This window comes from Aquarana catesbeiana, linkage group LG09 (assembly GCF_042186555.1).
Source record: "Aquarana catesbeiana isolate 2022-GZ linkage group LG09, ASM4218655v1, whole genome shotgun sequence".
NCBI lineage: Eukaryota > Metazoa > Chordata > Amphibia > Anura > Ranidae > Aquarana > Aquarana catesbeiana.
In genome coordinates this window covers 253900793-253913623 of record NC_133332.1, presented here as the reverse complement: position 1 = coordinate 253913623, position 12831 = coordinate 253900793, and the positions used below count along the sequence as shown (strand labels likewise).

The 12831-nt window shown below is 47.5% G+C and overlaps 1 protein-coding gene across 3 annotated transcripts in view; it reads right to left on the bottom strand.

Annotated features, from left to right (window-relative positions):
- OPHN1 (oligophrenin 1) overlaps positions 1 to 12831 on the bottom strand; it is a 231127-nt gene that overhangs the window by 158493 nt on the left and 59803 nt on the right. For all 3 annotated transcript variants that reach the window (XM_073600214.1, XM_073600213.1, XM_073600212.1), the window contains one exon: positions 1633 to 1694. In XM_073600214.1, the coding sequence (XP_073456315.1) occupies positions 1633 to 1694 (62 nt within the window). The remainder of the gene's footprint in view (positions 1 to 1632; positions 1695 to 12831) is intronic.

The following is a 12831-nucleotide window of genomic DNA, read 5'->3' as shown; positions in this document are numbered from 1 at the left end:
GCCATTCAGGGAATGTAACAAGTGACTTGGCATAAACTTTAAATGATTTGTTAACCTGCACAGGCACAAAAACTCATTTAAATATTTTCCTCAAAACCCAAAAAGGATCTATATCCACCTTGTGTGCACCAAATACGTTGAACCCAGTTATTGCTTTGCAAAAGAAGCAGTGATATTATCACTGTGCTGTACGTAGCCCTGTGCAGAGAGCAGAGCTGTGGGAGGGGTCCAGTAGGCCCCACCCACCACAGGCTGCCTGCAGAAAACTACAGGAAGGGGCGGAAACAAGACAAGTCCCCTTGCACATTGAGAGAGAGCAGCAGTGAACAGTCTATTACAGGAAGGAAAAGTCTCACACTGGATTACTGCACAGATCTGGAAGAAATATACAAAGTACACCAAGATTTATTAAAGAATATGCGACAAACGTATTTAGACCATATGTGATTCTGGATTTTAGCTTTAAAAGAAAATTCATAAAATAATTCAATATATATTTATACATTAAAAATATTATAATATACACACACACACGCACAGTCTAAATACACAGGGCAGCCATCAGAAATTTTGGGGCCCCCTACACAGCTTTAGGCCCGTCAATATTCCACAGGGCCTGCCCACTGGCCTCCATTTAGCAGACGTCCCCCATCCAGCAAAGAGACGTCCCCCATCCAGCAAAGAGACGTCCCCCATCCAGCAAAGAGACGTCCCCCATCCAGCAAAGAGACGTCCCCCATCCAGCAAAGAGACGTCCCCCATCCAAAGAGACATCCCCCATCCAGCAAAGAGACGTCCCCCATCCAGCAAAGAGACGTCCCCCATCCAGCAAAGAGACGTCCCCCATCCAGCAAAGAGACGTCCCCCATCCAGCAAAGAGACGTCCCCCATCCAGCAAAGAGACGTCCCCCATCCAGCAAAGAGACGTCCCCCATCCAGCAAAGAGACGTCCCCCATCCAGCAAAGAGACGTCCCCCATCCAGCAAAGAGACGTCCCCCATCCAGCAAAGAGACGTCCCAATATATTCAGCACAGACATCCCCATATAGCAAAGAGACAGTCACATCCCAATCCAACAAAGACAGTCACAGCACAGTCCCACATCCAGCAACATTGTCAATCAATTTACCAAAACTTTGATGTCTAACAACTTGCCTCCAGTCCACAGTCAGGCAGGCTACAGGCAGTGCAGCTCTTCCATACAGCTGAGCTGCAATTGGCACCCAAACCAACATCCGGTCTGCAGGGAGAGGCAGAGTGCAGATGATATTATGCCACCTTCCCCTCCGACAGGCTGCGGCCAGAACTAAGTGAGCTGCATCAGCACATTCCATGGCCGCTCTGCTAAAGCAATAGTATACAGAGAGCGCTTCTCCTTCACTGTCTCTTGCGGAGGTGCCAGAACGCCGTGCCGGCACGTTCCGCCAGAAAAAAGCCCTGGACCGCTGCATTGGCTGTCTCCCCCTGATGGCGGCCCTGTGTAAATATATATATATATATATATATATATATATATATATATATATATATATATATGAAATGTAATGTAATGACATGTCCCACTTCTAAAAAGCAAGCTCTCTAACACGTGCACATTTCCCAACTATAGTAAAAATAACACAATAGTCTTACCATCATCATCCTTTCTACTTCCACTTCCTGCAATAGGTCAGAAAATTCTTTAAAGGATTCAGCTGAGAAGACGGAAATAAAAGAGAAAAAAAAAAGACAATCAGTACAGCCTAGGTAGTCATTAACATGGTGGTTTTCCTCCATGAATGAGGATTGTACCCTTCCCAACAAGGACCACAGTCTGCTCCCACCAACCACAATAATCTTTTCATAGGCAGCCGTTTGTGTACATTAGCTAGGAAGATTCGTCATATCCTGTTATTCTATGGATGGTCACAAAGCTGTATTATGTCCCTAAAAAACCCCAGCTGGGCTCCATGTGGATTGCCATTTCATAAAGTGGTATTGATAAGGAGAAATTTCCTATATGACTAAAGAGGTTAAAACTGACATATTGGCTAACTACTTCCAATAGGAGAAATAGATAGTATAAGAGCAGCAGGAGTCTAATGGCGGCGATCATGGGAATGTGATCGTGATGTGATAGAGCGGCGGGCAATCTGACACTGATGCTGGGGGACGACGACTGCTGACTAACTGCCACTGACATTACCAGTACCAGTGATCAGTGCTATTACTATACACTGTCATTGTACTAATAAAACTGGCTGGGAAGGGGTTAACATCTAGGGCAGGGATAGTAAATTAAAATACAAGGAGGTCCGGTCACTAAAATTTTCTTCTGACTGAGGTCCGAATCACAAGTCTGTGCCATGAAAGATTGTACGCATCTATTTTCTTTTTTTGGTGCAAGCCACGCCCTCTGGCGCTTTTCTTACTGTTTCCTCCATGCCCTTTGGTAATACACTGTAAATGTCCTCATTAGTGTTCCCCCTTACATCACGTGACCCCTACCAGAGTAATGCATTACATTGGTTGCCCCCATCAGACTACACCCATAAATCAGTTGCCATCGTAAGAGTACCCCCTTACATCAGGTTTCTTCATCAGAAGACCCCCTGTGACAAACTCACCCGGGACAGAGGCTGTTGGAGGGGACTGAACGCAAGCCTCTTGCCCACCGATTATGGGCCCTAGCATTTGGGGGAATGGTGCTCTCTGTGAGCTGTATGCCTGGGGACCCTGGGGTTGGTGTTACTTTGGATTCAGCTCCATGTCCCCCCAAAACACACAGACTCTGGAACCCGTTATATGCCATATTAGAAAGATAAGACTGAATTATACTGTTGGGACACATCCTGTGAGGAGATACTAATGTCATCAACTCCACTCACCTGTCTGATGTCAGCTATAATGGGTTTAATGTAAATAAGTTTAGTCTAGGTTTGAAGGGTATTCAACTCATTGTTGTTTGTTCTAATTAACCCTGTGTTGATGTTTATGGTAATGTGTGTAAATTGAATGAGCTGATCACATTGTCCTCTATACAATGTAGGAGACGGGACGACTCCTATTGGAGCTCATGTTAATTAGGTTAGCTTTGAGTCATCCTGGTGTATAAATGTGTGGGAGATCTCAAATAAAGAGTAGTTCTGATGTACTCCAAGACTGGTGTTGTCTAGTTCTTGGGGGTTCCTATAGTCAGATCCATTGGACTCGTGTTCCAGAACTTAGGAAGCGGTATACTGACGGAAGCACTCAAGCGGAGTGTGGGACGTTCCGTGACATTGGTGGCAAGCAGCGGGAAAGCTTCCTGCAGTCTGGGAAATTTAAACCTCCACCTGGATCCAAGATCAGGATAGCAGACTTCAGTCACCCCAGCGGAGATATGGACCTGGCATCAGAATTCCCGGGGCTGCTGCGAATCATCCTTTCAACATACACCAGGACTGTGTCTGAGGATGAATACCTGGAGCTTAGGCAGCAAATTCGGGTGGAGCTCTGGATTGCAGCCCTCCGTCTCGCTGGTATAAAACAGGGCAAGTGCTTTCCAACCCAAGAGCAACGGGCCAGTGACCAACGGGCATTGCGGATGGCATTCCTGGGAGAGCAGCCCCAGGAGCAATGGGTGACTGAGTTGGACAGGTTGGTCCAGCAGGAGATAGAGCTGGACAATCGTTATCGGGCTCTGCAATGGCACGCAGAGGAGGGATATTTAGGGGAGACAACAGAATGCTCTCCGGAGGGATATGACTTTGGCGGCCCTGGATTGCTGTGGGAGAACCTTACAGATCTTTTTATGTTTGGCGATGAAGGGGAACCTGACCTTGAGGACCTGAGAGAATATAGAGAGTCTATGCTCAGTCTTGCAGGGGTCTCAGAGCTCAAACCTGATCTGGACCATTTGCTAAGGAAGGAACAGCATCTGGAAAGGGCATACAGGAAACTGCTAGAACAAGTTCAGCAGCATGCCAGAGAATCGGCAGTGGAAAATCCGGAGATTGCCGTCCCCAAACCTGAAGTGCTGACAACAGGGCAGAGCTCTGCTAACCTCTGCCCAGAAATGATAGCATCTTCTGGGTTCCATGGACAGGAGATGGTGAACCTCTATCCCCAGACATCAGTTGCAGAGACATGGGATTTGATAGACTTTTCTGCTGAGGAAAAACAACCTGATGAGCCTCCAGCAGAAGAGCTGCTATCAGGGCCAAAGTTCACTGTGTTCTGCCCAGCACCAACAGTGGCTTCGGCCTTCTTGAGAGAAGAGGTAGTCGGCCTTTCTCCCACAACACTGACAGGGACATGTGATTTTCTGCCAACAGCATCTATGGAGTTAAAACAAACTTCTCCAGCTGAAGATCTGGTAACTGAACAGAGGGTCCAAGACCTCTGTCCCACACTTTTACCAATTCCAGAGACTGGGGATTTATTAGACGTTTCTGTAGAGGAGGAACCACCTAGCAAACCCCCAGCAGAAGTGCTGGCAACCAGACAGAGGGTCCAAGACCTCTGCCCCACACCTGTGGCAGTTTCGGAGGCTCAGGGTGAGAAGGTGGCAATCACTTCCCAGCAGCAGATACAGGGGGAGAAGGGAGAGGAGGTGTGTGTTGTCCCTCCCCAACAGTTGGCCAGGGTGGAGGAAGTGGCCTTCCCTCCCCAGCAAAGATCAGTGCACCTGGGAGACAGTACCATCGACATGTCGTCCCAGCAGCCAGATGAGGGAATGGAAAAGGAAGCAGCCAGCTCACCTCCCCAATGGCAGCTACACAGTTTGGGAGTGGAGGAAGCCAGCCTCCTGCCCCAACGGTTAGCCGGAGCGGAGGATGCGGAGTCCCCAGCAGAAGTGCTGGCAACAGGGCAGAGTGCTACCAACCTCTGCCCAGCACCGGCAACAACTACAGAGTTCCAGGGAGGTGGGGCAGTCGGCCTCCCTCCCCAACAGTTAGCTGGAATAGATGGTGTGGGGTTTCCAGCAGAAGGGCTGGCAACAGGGCCGAAGACTGCTGGACTCTGCCCTCAACTAACAGAGGATGGATTTCCTGTGAAGGTGGATGGGACTTCAGTCTCCACCTGTATACCCCAGGGATGCTGGACAGTGGGCCCAGATCCCCAACAGCATGACAGAGTGAGCCCAGTCACCCTGCCTTCTCTCCAGCGGCAGAAAGGACTCCAGGGAGAAGGGTCAGTCCAGGCCTCTCCCCAGCGGCAGATATGTTCTCTGAGAGAGGCAGAGGTTGGCTGGGTGAGTAATGCTTTGTTTGGAACAATTTATTTGGGGTACTGTGTGGGTACAGGCATTAGAGGACTGGAGCTACTTACTAACTTCGGAGTCAACCCGTCTAGGGGTCTCCTCCTTTGTTAGTCTCCTGCCGAAAGGGGAGAAATTTGACAAACTCACCCGGGACAGAGGCTGTTGGAGGGGACTGAACGCAAGCCTCTTGCCCACCGATTATGGGCCCTAGCATTTGGGGGAATGGTGCTCTCTGTGAGCTGTATGCCTGGGGACCCTGGGGTTGGTGTTACTTTGGATTCAGCTCCATATCCCCCCAAAACACACAGACTCTGGAACCCGTTATATGCCATATTAGAATGATAAGACTGAATTATACTGTTGGGACACATCCTGTGAGGAGATGCTAATGTCATCAACTCCACTCACCTGTCTGATGTCAGCTATAATGGGTTTAATGTAAATAAGTTTAGTCTAGGTTCTAAGGTTATTCAACTCATTGTTGTTTGTTCTAATTAACCCTGAGTTGATGTTTATGGTAATGTGTGTAAATTGAATGAGCTGATCACATTGTCCTCTATACAATGTAGGAGACGGGACGACTCCTATTGGAGCTCATGTTAATTAGGTTAGCTTTGAGTCATCCTGGTGTATAAATGTGTGGGAGATCTCAAATAAAGATTAGTTCTGATGTACTCCAAGACTGGTGTTGTCTAGTTCTTGGGGGTTCCTATAGCCAGATCCATTGGACTCGTGTTCCAGAACTTAGGAAGCGGTATACTGACGGAAGCACTCAAGCGGAGTGTGGGACGTTCCGTGACACCCCCTTACATCTGGTGTCTCCCATAAGTGTGCCCCCTTTCAAAATGTCCCCATCAAAGTCCCCCCTTACAGCAGGTGGGCCCATCAGTGTGTCCCCTTACAGCAGGTGGGCCCATCAGTGTGTCCCCTTACAGCAGGTGGGCCCATCAGTGTGTCCCCTTACAGCAGGTGGGCCCATCAGTGTGTCCCCTTACAGCAGGTGGGCCCATCAGTGTGTCCCCTTACAGCAGGTGGGCCCATCAGTGTGTCCCCTTACAGCAGGTGGGCCCATCAGTGTGTCCCCTTACAGCAGGTGGGCCCATCAGTGTGTCCCCTTACAGCAGGTGGGCCCATCAGTGTGTCCCCTTACAGCAGGTGGGCCCATCAGTGTGTCCCCTTACAGCAGGTGGGCCCATCAGTGTGTCCCCTTACAGCAGGTGGGCCCATCAGTGTGTCCCCTTACAGCAGGTGGGCCCATCAGTGTGTCCCCTTACAGCAGGTGGGCCCATCAGTGTGTCCCCTTACAGCAGGTGGGCCCATCAGTGTGTCCCCTTACAGCAGGTGGGCCCATCAGTGTGTCCCCTTACAGCAGGTGGGCCCATCAGTGTGTCCCCTTACAGCAGGTGGGCCCATCAGTGTGTCCCCTTACAGCAGGTGGGCCCATCAGTGTGTCCCCTTACAGCAGGTGGGCCCATCAGTGTGTCCCCTTACAGCAGGTGGGCCCATCAGTGTGTCCCCTTACAGCAGGTGGGCCCATCAGTGTGTCCCCTTACAGCAGGTGGGCCCATCAGTGTGTCCCCTTACAGCAGGTGGGCCCATCAGTGTGTCCCCTTACAGCAGGTGGGCCCATCAGTGTGTCCCCTTACAGCAGGTGGGCCCATCAGTGTGTCCCCTTACAGCAGGTGGGCCCATCAGTGTGTCCCCTTACAGCAGGTGGGCCCATCAGTGTGTCCCCTTACAGCAGGTGGGCCCATCAGTGTGTCCCCTTACAGCAGGTGGGCCCATCAGTGTGTCCCCTTACAGCAGGTGGGCCCATCAGTGTGTCCCCTTACAGCAGGTGGGCCCATCACAGTGTCCTCTTACAGCAGGTGGGCCCATCACAGTGTCCCCTTACAGCAGGTGGGCCCATCACAGTGTCCCCTTACAGCAGGTGGGCCCATCACAGTGTCCCCTTACAGCAGGTGGGCCCATCACAGTGTCCCCTTACAGCAGGTGGGCCCATCACAGTGTCCCCTTACAGCAGGTGGGCCCATCACAGTGTCCCCTTACAGCAGGTGGGCCCATCACAGTGTCCCCTTACAGCAGGTGGGCCCATCACAGTGTCCCCTTACATCATGTGGGCCCATCACAGTGTCCCCATACAGCAGGTGGGCCCATCACAGTGTCCCCATACAGCAGGTGGGCCCATCACAGTGTCCCCATACAGCAGGTGGGCCCATCACAGTGTCACCATACATCAGGTGGGGAGTGGGAGGAGGAGGAGGAGAAGAAAGGACACCCCTCCTCCCCCCTCACACAGCACACAGGAACAGAGCTAAGACTGTCAATCAACTGGAGCTCACTCCCTTCGCCATTTTTCTCTTGGTGTCAGGAAAAACTTGTTAGAAATGACTCATGCAGATAGAGCAAGGAAACAGCAGACAGAAATCACACTTAGTGCTCTGCATTGAAACAGGTTCACACTATAGAGAGATCTGCTTTGCTCATATTTCATGTCTTAAAGCTAAGTATTAAATGTATGAGGGTGTGGGCAGCGCCTTGAAAAAGTATTCATACCCCTTGAAATTTTCCACATTTTGTCATCTACCTGCCATCAGCAAAAATCTAAATATTTCCTTTTGAGAGATGTAATTTATCCCAGAATCAGAGATAAGAGGGCAAACTCCGGGGTCTCTGGTCAGTTCTTACCCGTGATCAAGTGTCTTAGACAGAATATGGCAGACCAGTATGAATGTATTGCTGGACAAGACCACCACATGTGTAGATGTATACCACCAGGCTCACCACATCTCCAACATTGGTCTGGTATGGCCGGGTTCATTTTATTTAAAAGGACCAGGCAACGATACCATCTGGTTAAGTTTGTATAGTTTCTCTCTTGCGAGTGGGAAGCTAAGGTTGGTTTAAATATAAGGAAAAAGGACATTATCCCATTCCTCAGCGGCCAATTTAATGCCCAATTCTCACTCCCAGTCTTGGATATAGAAGGAACAGTGGGGAAAAATGCATGAGATAAGAGGATTCTGTATATTTTGGAAAGGGTATTATTCATTTTTGTTCAGAAAGACACAGCTTCTCAAACTTGGTAAGGTCCCTACAAAGCAGCTCCTCCCCAGCCCATTATACAAATGACATAGTTGGAAATATTAAAGCCAATCTTCTCGTCCGACACAAGAAAAAGAGCTAAGCTCGGCTCAGGGGTTTCAAGCCCTTCGAGGTGAGTACATATAGGATAGGAGATGGTTGTGATGGTTGCCAGCAAAGAAAGCCCTTATCTGGGCAGGGAGAAACCCTGGATTCCCCGAAATCGGGATAAGAGGTCCCGGCACAAGGATATACTATATGAAGCGATAGTCTTATCCCAGGCGCATAAAAGCAAGGAGAGCAGGAGTGTTGGCTGTGAAGGAAGCGGTGGTCCGTTGGAAGCAACCATGAAAGAGAGGTCAATGGTACTGCCAATAAATCCGACTCAAGAGTGACCCACTGCTTGAGAGAGCCATGATGGAACCAATCTAATATTCTGCTAAGCAGTGGCACGGTATAGTATAATACTAGGTGAAGCAGACCTGCTCCACCAGCTTCTCCCTTCCTCACCAGGATATCATACCCAAGTCTTGCTGAAGCTCTCGAATAAAGAAACTTAAGTAATATAGAATGTGCCGATCAAAAAAATAATCCTAATCAGAATTGTTTGAAAGATGTAGAGAAATCTAGGGAGGCTGTCCATCTTAAAGAGGAATATCTGTCCTGGCCAGGAGTGACGCATTGATGACCATGTCTTAAGGTGCTGCTGCATGTTATTCAGGAGCAGACAGTAATTTAACTTGTAGTTTTTGAAATTGAGACGGTATTTGGACTCAGATATTTTATAGAGTGCTGCGCACACTGGAAGGGAATTTATCTGAAATGGAATCTCGAGTACCTGCCAGAAGTGATTATATCTAAACAATATGATTTGGTAGCATTGATTTTAAAATTTTTTGATTTTTTTTTTTTGCCCATTCATACTTACCTAGGTGGATGCAGATCGAACATCCCCGATGGCTCGGTTCTTACAGATCCCCGAGTGGAGAGCTGCTCCGTTCTTACAGCTCTCCTCTCTGCACTCACTGGAGCATTGGGGCGTGGAGGGGCTGTGGAGGGGCAGGGAGCGGCTGTCTCAGCCTCTCAGCGGCTCGCTGAGAGGCTGAGACGGGCATCAGTCCAGACACCTGGCGGATCCAGACTTTGTCATGACATGGTGCCTGAACTGATTCCTGTGACGTCAGCAGAGAGAGGGAGTGCAAAATGAATTGCACTCCTCTGACCCTTTAAAGGGTCAAATAGTTCCATTTCCTTTAATGGCAAGGGGAAAGTTATTATCAGATTGGTAATATGGAACAGGAGGTCATCCACAAATAAACTAATCTTGTATTGTTTTCCAATGATGTCCATGCCTTGTATTGAATTATTGGAGCGCAAAGCTACCGCCAAGTGTTCCATTGCCATATACAGAAGCGGTGAAAGAAGACATCCTTGACAGGTCCCATTAGCTATGTGAACTCGATCCGTGAGTAAACCATTTACCTTAATCCGAGCTGTAGGGCCTTTATGGATAATACCCAGGGATAAGCCAATTTGCTCCAATGTTGCTTTCAAAAATACCCAGATCAAACACTTTTTCCGTGTCAATTGAGAGGAGACAAAGAGGGTTCCTTCATGATTGACAATGAGAGAGAAGCAATATTTTTTTTTAATAGTAGTATCTCGTGCTTCAGGAGTGGGGACAAAACCAACCTGATCAAGACTAATAGACAGAATGACCAATTTAAGTCAATCTGCTAATAATTTTGCATATATTTTAAGGTCAACGTTAATAAGAGATATTGGGTGGTAACTTGAACATTCAGCCGAGTCTTTCTGATCCAGGTCAAGGATAAAGTTGTGGAGAAGTTTAAAGCCGGGTTAGGTTATAAAAAATATCCCAAGCTTTGAACATCTCACGGAGAACTGTTCAACCCATCTGAAAATGGAAAGATTATGGCACAACTGCAAACCTACCAAGACATGGCCGTCCACCTAAACTGACAGGCCAGGCAAGGAGAGCATTCAGAGAAGCAGAAAAGAGGTCCATTGTAACTCTGGAGGTGCTGCAGAGATCCACAGCTCAATCTGTCCACAGCACAACTATTAGTCATGCACTCCACAAATCTGGCCTTTATGGAAGAGTGGTAAGAACAAAAGCCATTGTTGAAAGAAAGCCATAAGAAGCCCCATTTGCGAGAAGCCACGTGGGAGACACAAACGCAGAAGAAGGTGCTCTGGTCAGATGAGACCAAAATTGGAATTTTTGGCATAAAAGCAAAACGCTATATGTGGCGGAAAACCAACACCGCACATCACCCTGAACACACCATCCCTACCATGAAACATGGTGGTGCCAAAAAAAAGCATAATGAAAGCAAAAGAAAACCATAATTTTCCTTCCACTTCACAATTATGTGCCACTTTGTGTTGGTCTATCACATAAAATACCAATAAAATACATTTACGTTTTTGGTTGTAACATGACAAAACGTGGAAAACTTCAAGGGGTATGAATACTTTTTTAAGGCACTGTTCATGTTTATGCACGTAAATGTGTTTGTATAGGCACACATGTAAATTACTGACCTCAGATTTTATTATTTTTATGCAGCTGTGTGCATGGGCTCATATATAAAACAATAGATCTGCGTTCAGATTGGTAAAAAAAAAAAAAAAATTGTCACTAAAACAAATGCATTTGTGTTTGTGAGCCCCTAAATACACCACCCAATGATTTCACAGGAAATTGGAGGTAGGATTAGGAAAATACAGGTTGTCAGGATAATGTCTATCCCAATGAATATTGGTTCCCATAGGGCACCAGGCCTGTCAGGACCATTACTGAGCAGACAAGTCTGCCTTATGTCACCGGCAGTAAAGTTCTCCTCGGGGAAAAGCAATAAGAGAATTTCAGTTAAAGATTTCCAATGTTATCACCATCTGGTGGTTTCCAAAGACGCCTTCAGGGGATGTGCGATGAACAAAACGTCCACAAGTTTGCTGCATGGGACCCCACGCGTCAGATAGTAAAGCGTAATTTGCTTTAACATTTGCATTGCTGAATTACCGACCTTTAACTGCCCAGCTTGGTGACCATAAACCGCTTTATAGAAACGTTCAAGAAAAAAAAAAAAAAAAAAAAAAAGACTCGTTGGGGAAGACCTTTCTCCATTCACCCAGCCAGGGCCCCTAACAGGGAGTGTGGAGCACTGCAGCTGAGCCTTGGATGACTGAGTCATTGCTTGGCACAGGTACAGGGGGAAGAGCTCTGCAACATCTGTTATTAACCCTGACGTCGTCCTCAAAGGGGCACACATCAAGGAAGGGAAGCCTTCTCTGTATAGAGAGCAAGCAGAATGCAATATTACGAAATTCCCCTGCCTTTACCACCCGAGTATATCAGGGAATGAAAAAGAACTAGGAGAAAACACACCGATCAAACATAACATTAGGACCACCCACCTAATATTGCATAGGTCCCCCCATTTGCTAGTAAAAAAACCCTGATCCATCAAATCGTGGTCATCACTAGACCTCTGAAGGAATCATTTTTACAAAGTTAGGAAGAATTATCTTGGCAAAAGAGGCCATTGGGAAACACTGCTGTCATGAAGCGGTCTACTTGGTCATCAAGAATGATTAGGTAGGACCCAAGGTTTCCCAGGAGAACATTTGCCAAAGCATCACACTGCCTCTGCTGGCTTGCCTTCTTCCCATACAGCATTGTGGTGCCAGGTATGAAACGCACACACACCGGCCATCCACATTATGTAAAAGAAAACACGATTCAGGCCACCTTCTTTCATCGCCCTGTGGTCCAGTTCTGATGCTCACGTGCCCATTGTAAATGTTTTTGGCAGTGGACAAGGGTTGGCATGGGCATCCTGACTGGTTTACAACTACGCAGCCCCATACACAACTGTGATGCCTATTTTTTTCTGCTTTCAGCACATCAACTTCAAATACAACATGTTCATTTGCTGTCCAACATAATCCACCGACTTGCAAAACCAGAGCAGAGTTAGTAGGCAAATGATAAAGTCAAGTTGCAGAGTCCACGATCCAGACAGGAACACAAAAAATGACAACAGCAGAGATGATGATCAGAATAGGCTGACTTCAAAGACAGTCCAGAAAATACAAAGGAATAACCCAAGGCAAGAACAGCAAGGAAGAAGTGAGAGTTAGACACCCCTTATCCAGGGAATGAAAAAAAATTTGAAACCAGTTGATCAGGCACATGTTTCAGGTTCCGGCCTTGCTTTAAAGTTCACTAAAAAAGGTCAGGTGTGCACAGCAGAAATCAGAGCTGAGATGTTATGAACAGCCAGCAGACAGCAAAGGTTCATGGATTGTTACAGCAACTATTAGCTAGTAGTTGGCACCCCAAGGCACAAGGTCATTAGGCACCTATTGACTCATTAAAAAGAAAAATGCTGCACATCTGGTTGCTGTGCGTTGGCAGTCCATTGAAAATGAATGGGCTGTCTTAACACAACGTACATTAACGTGCATGCTGATGCACGCAGCAAAAAAATAGT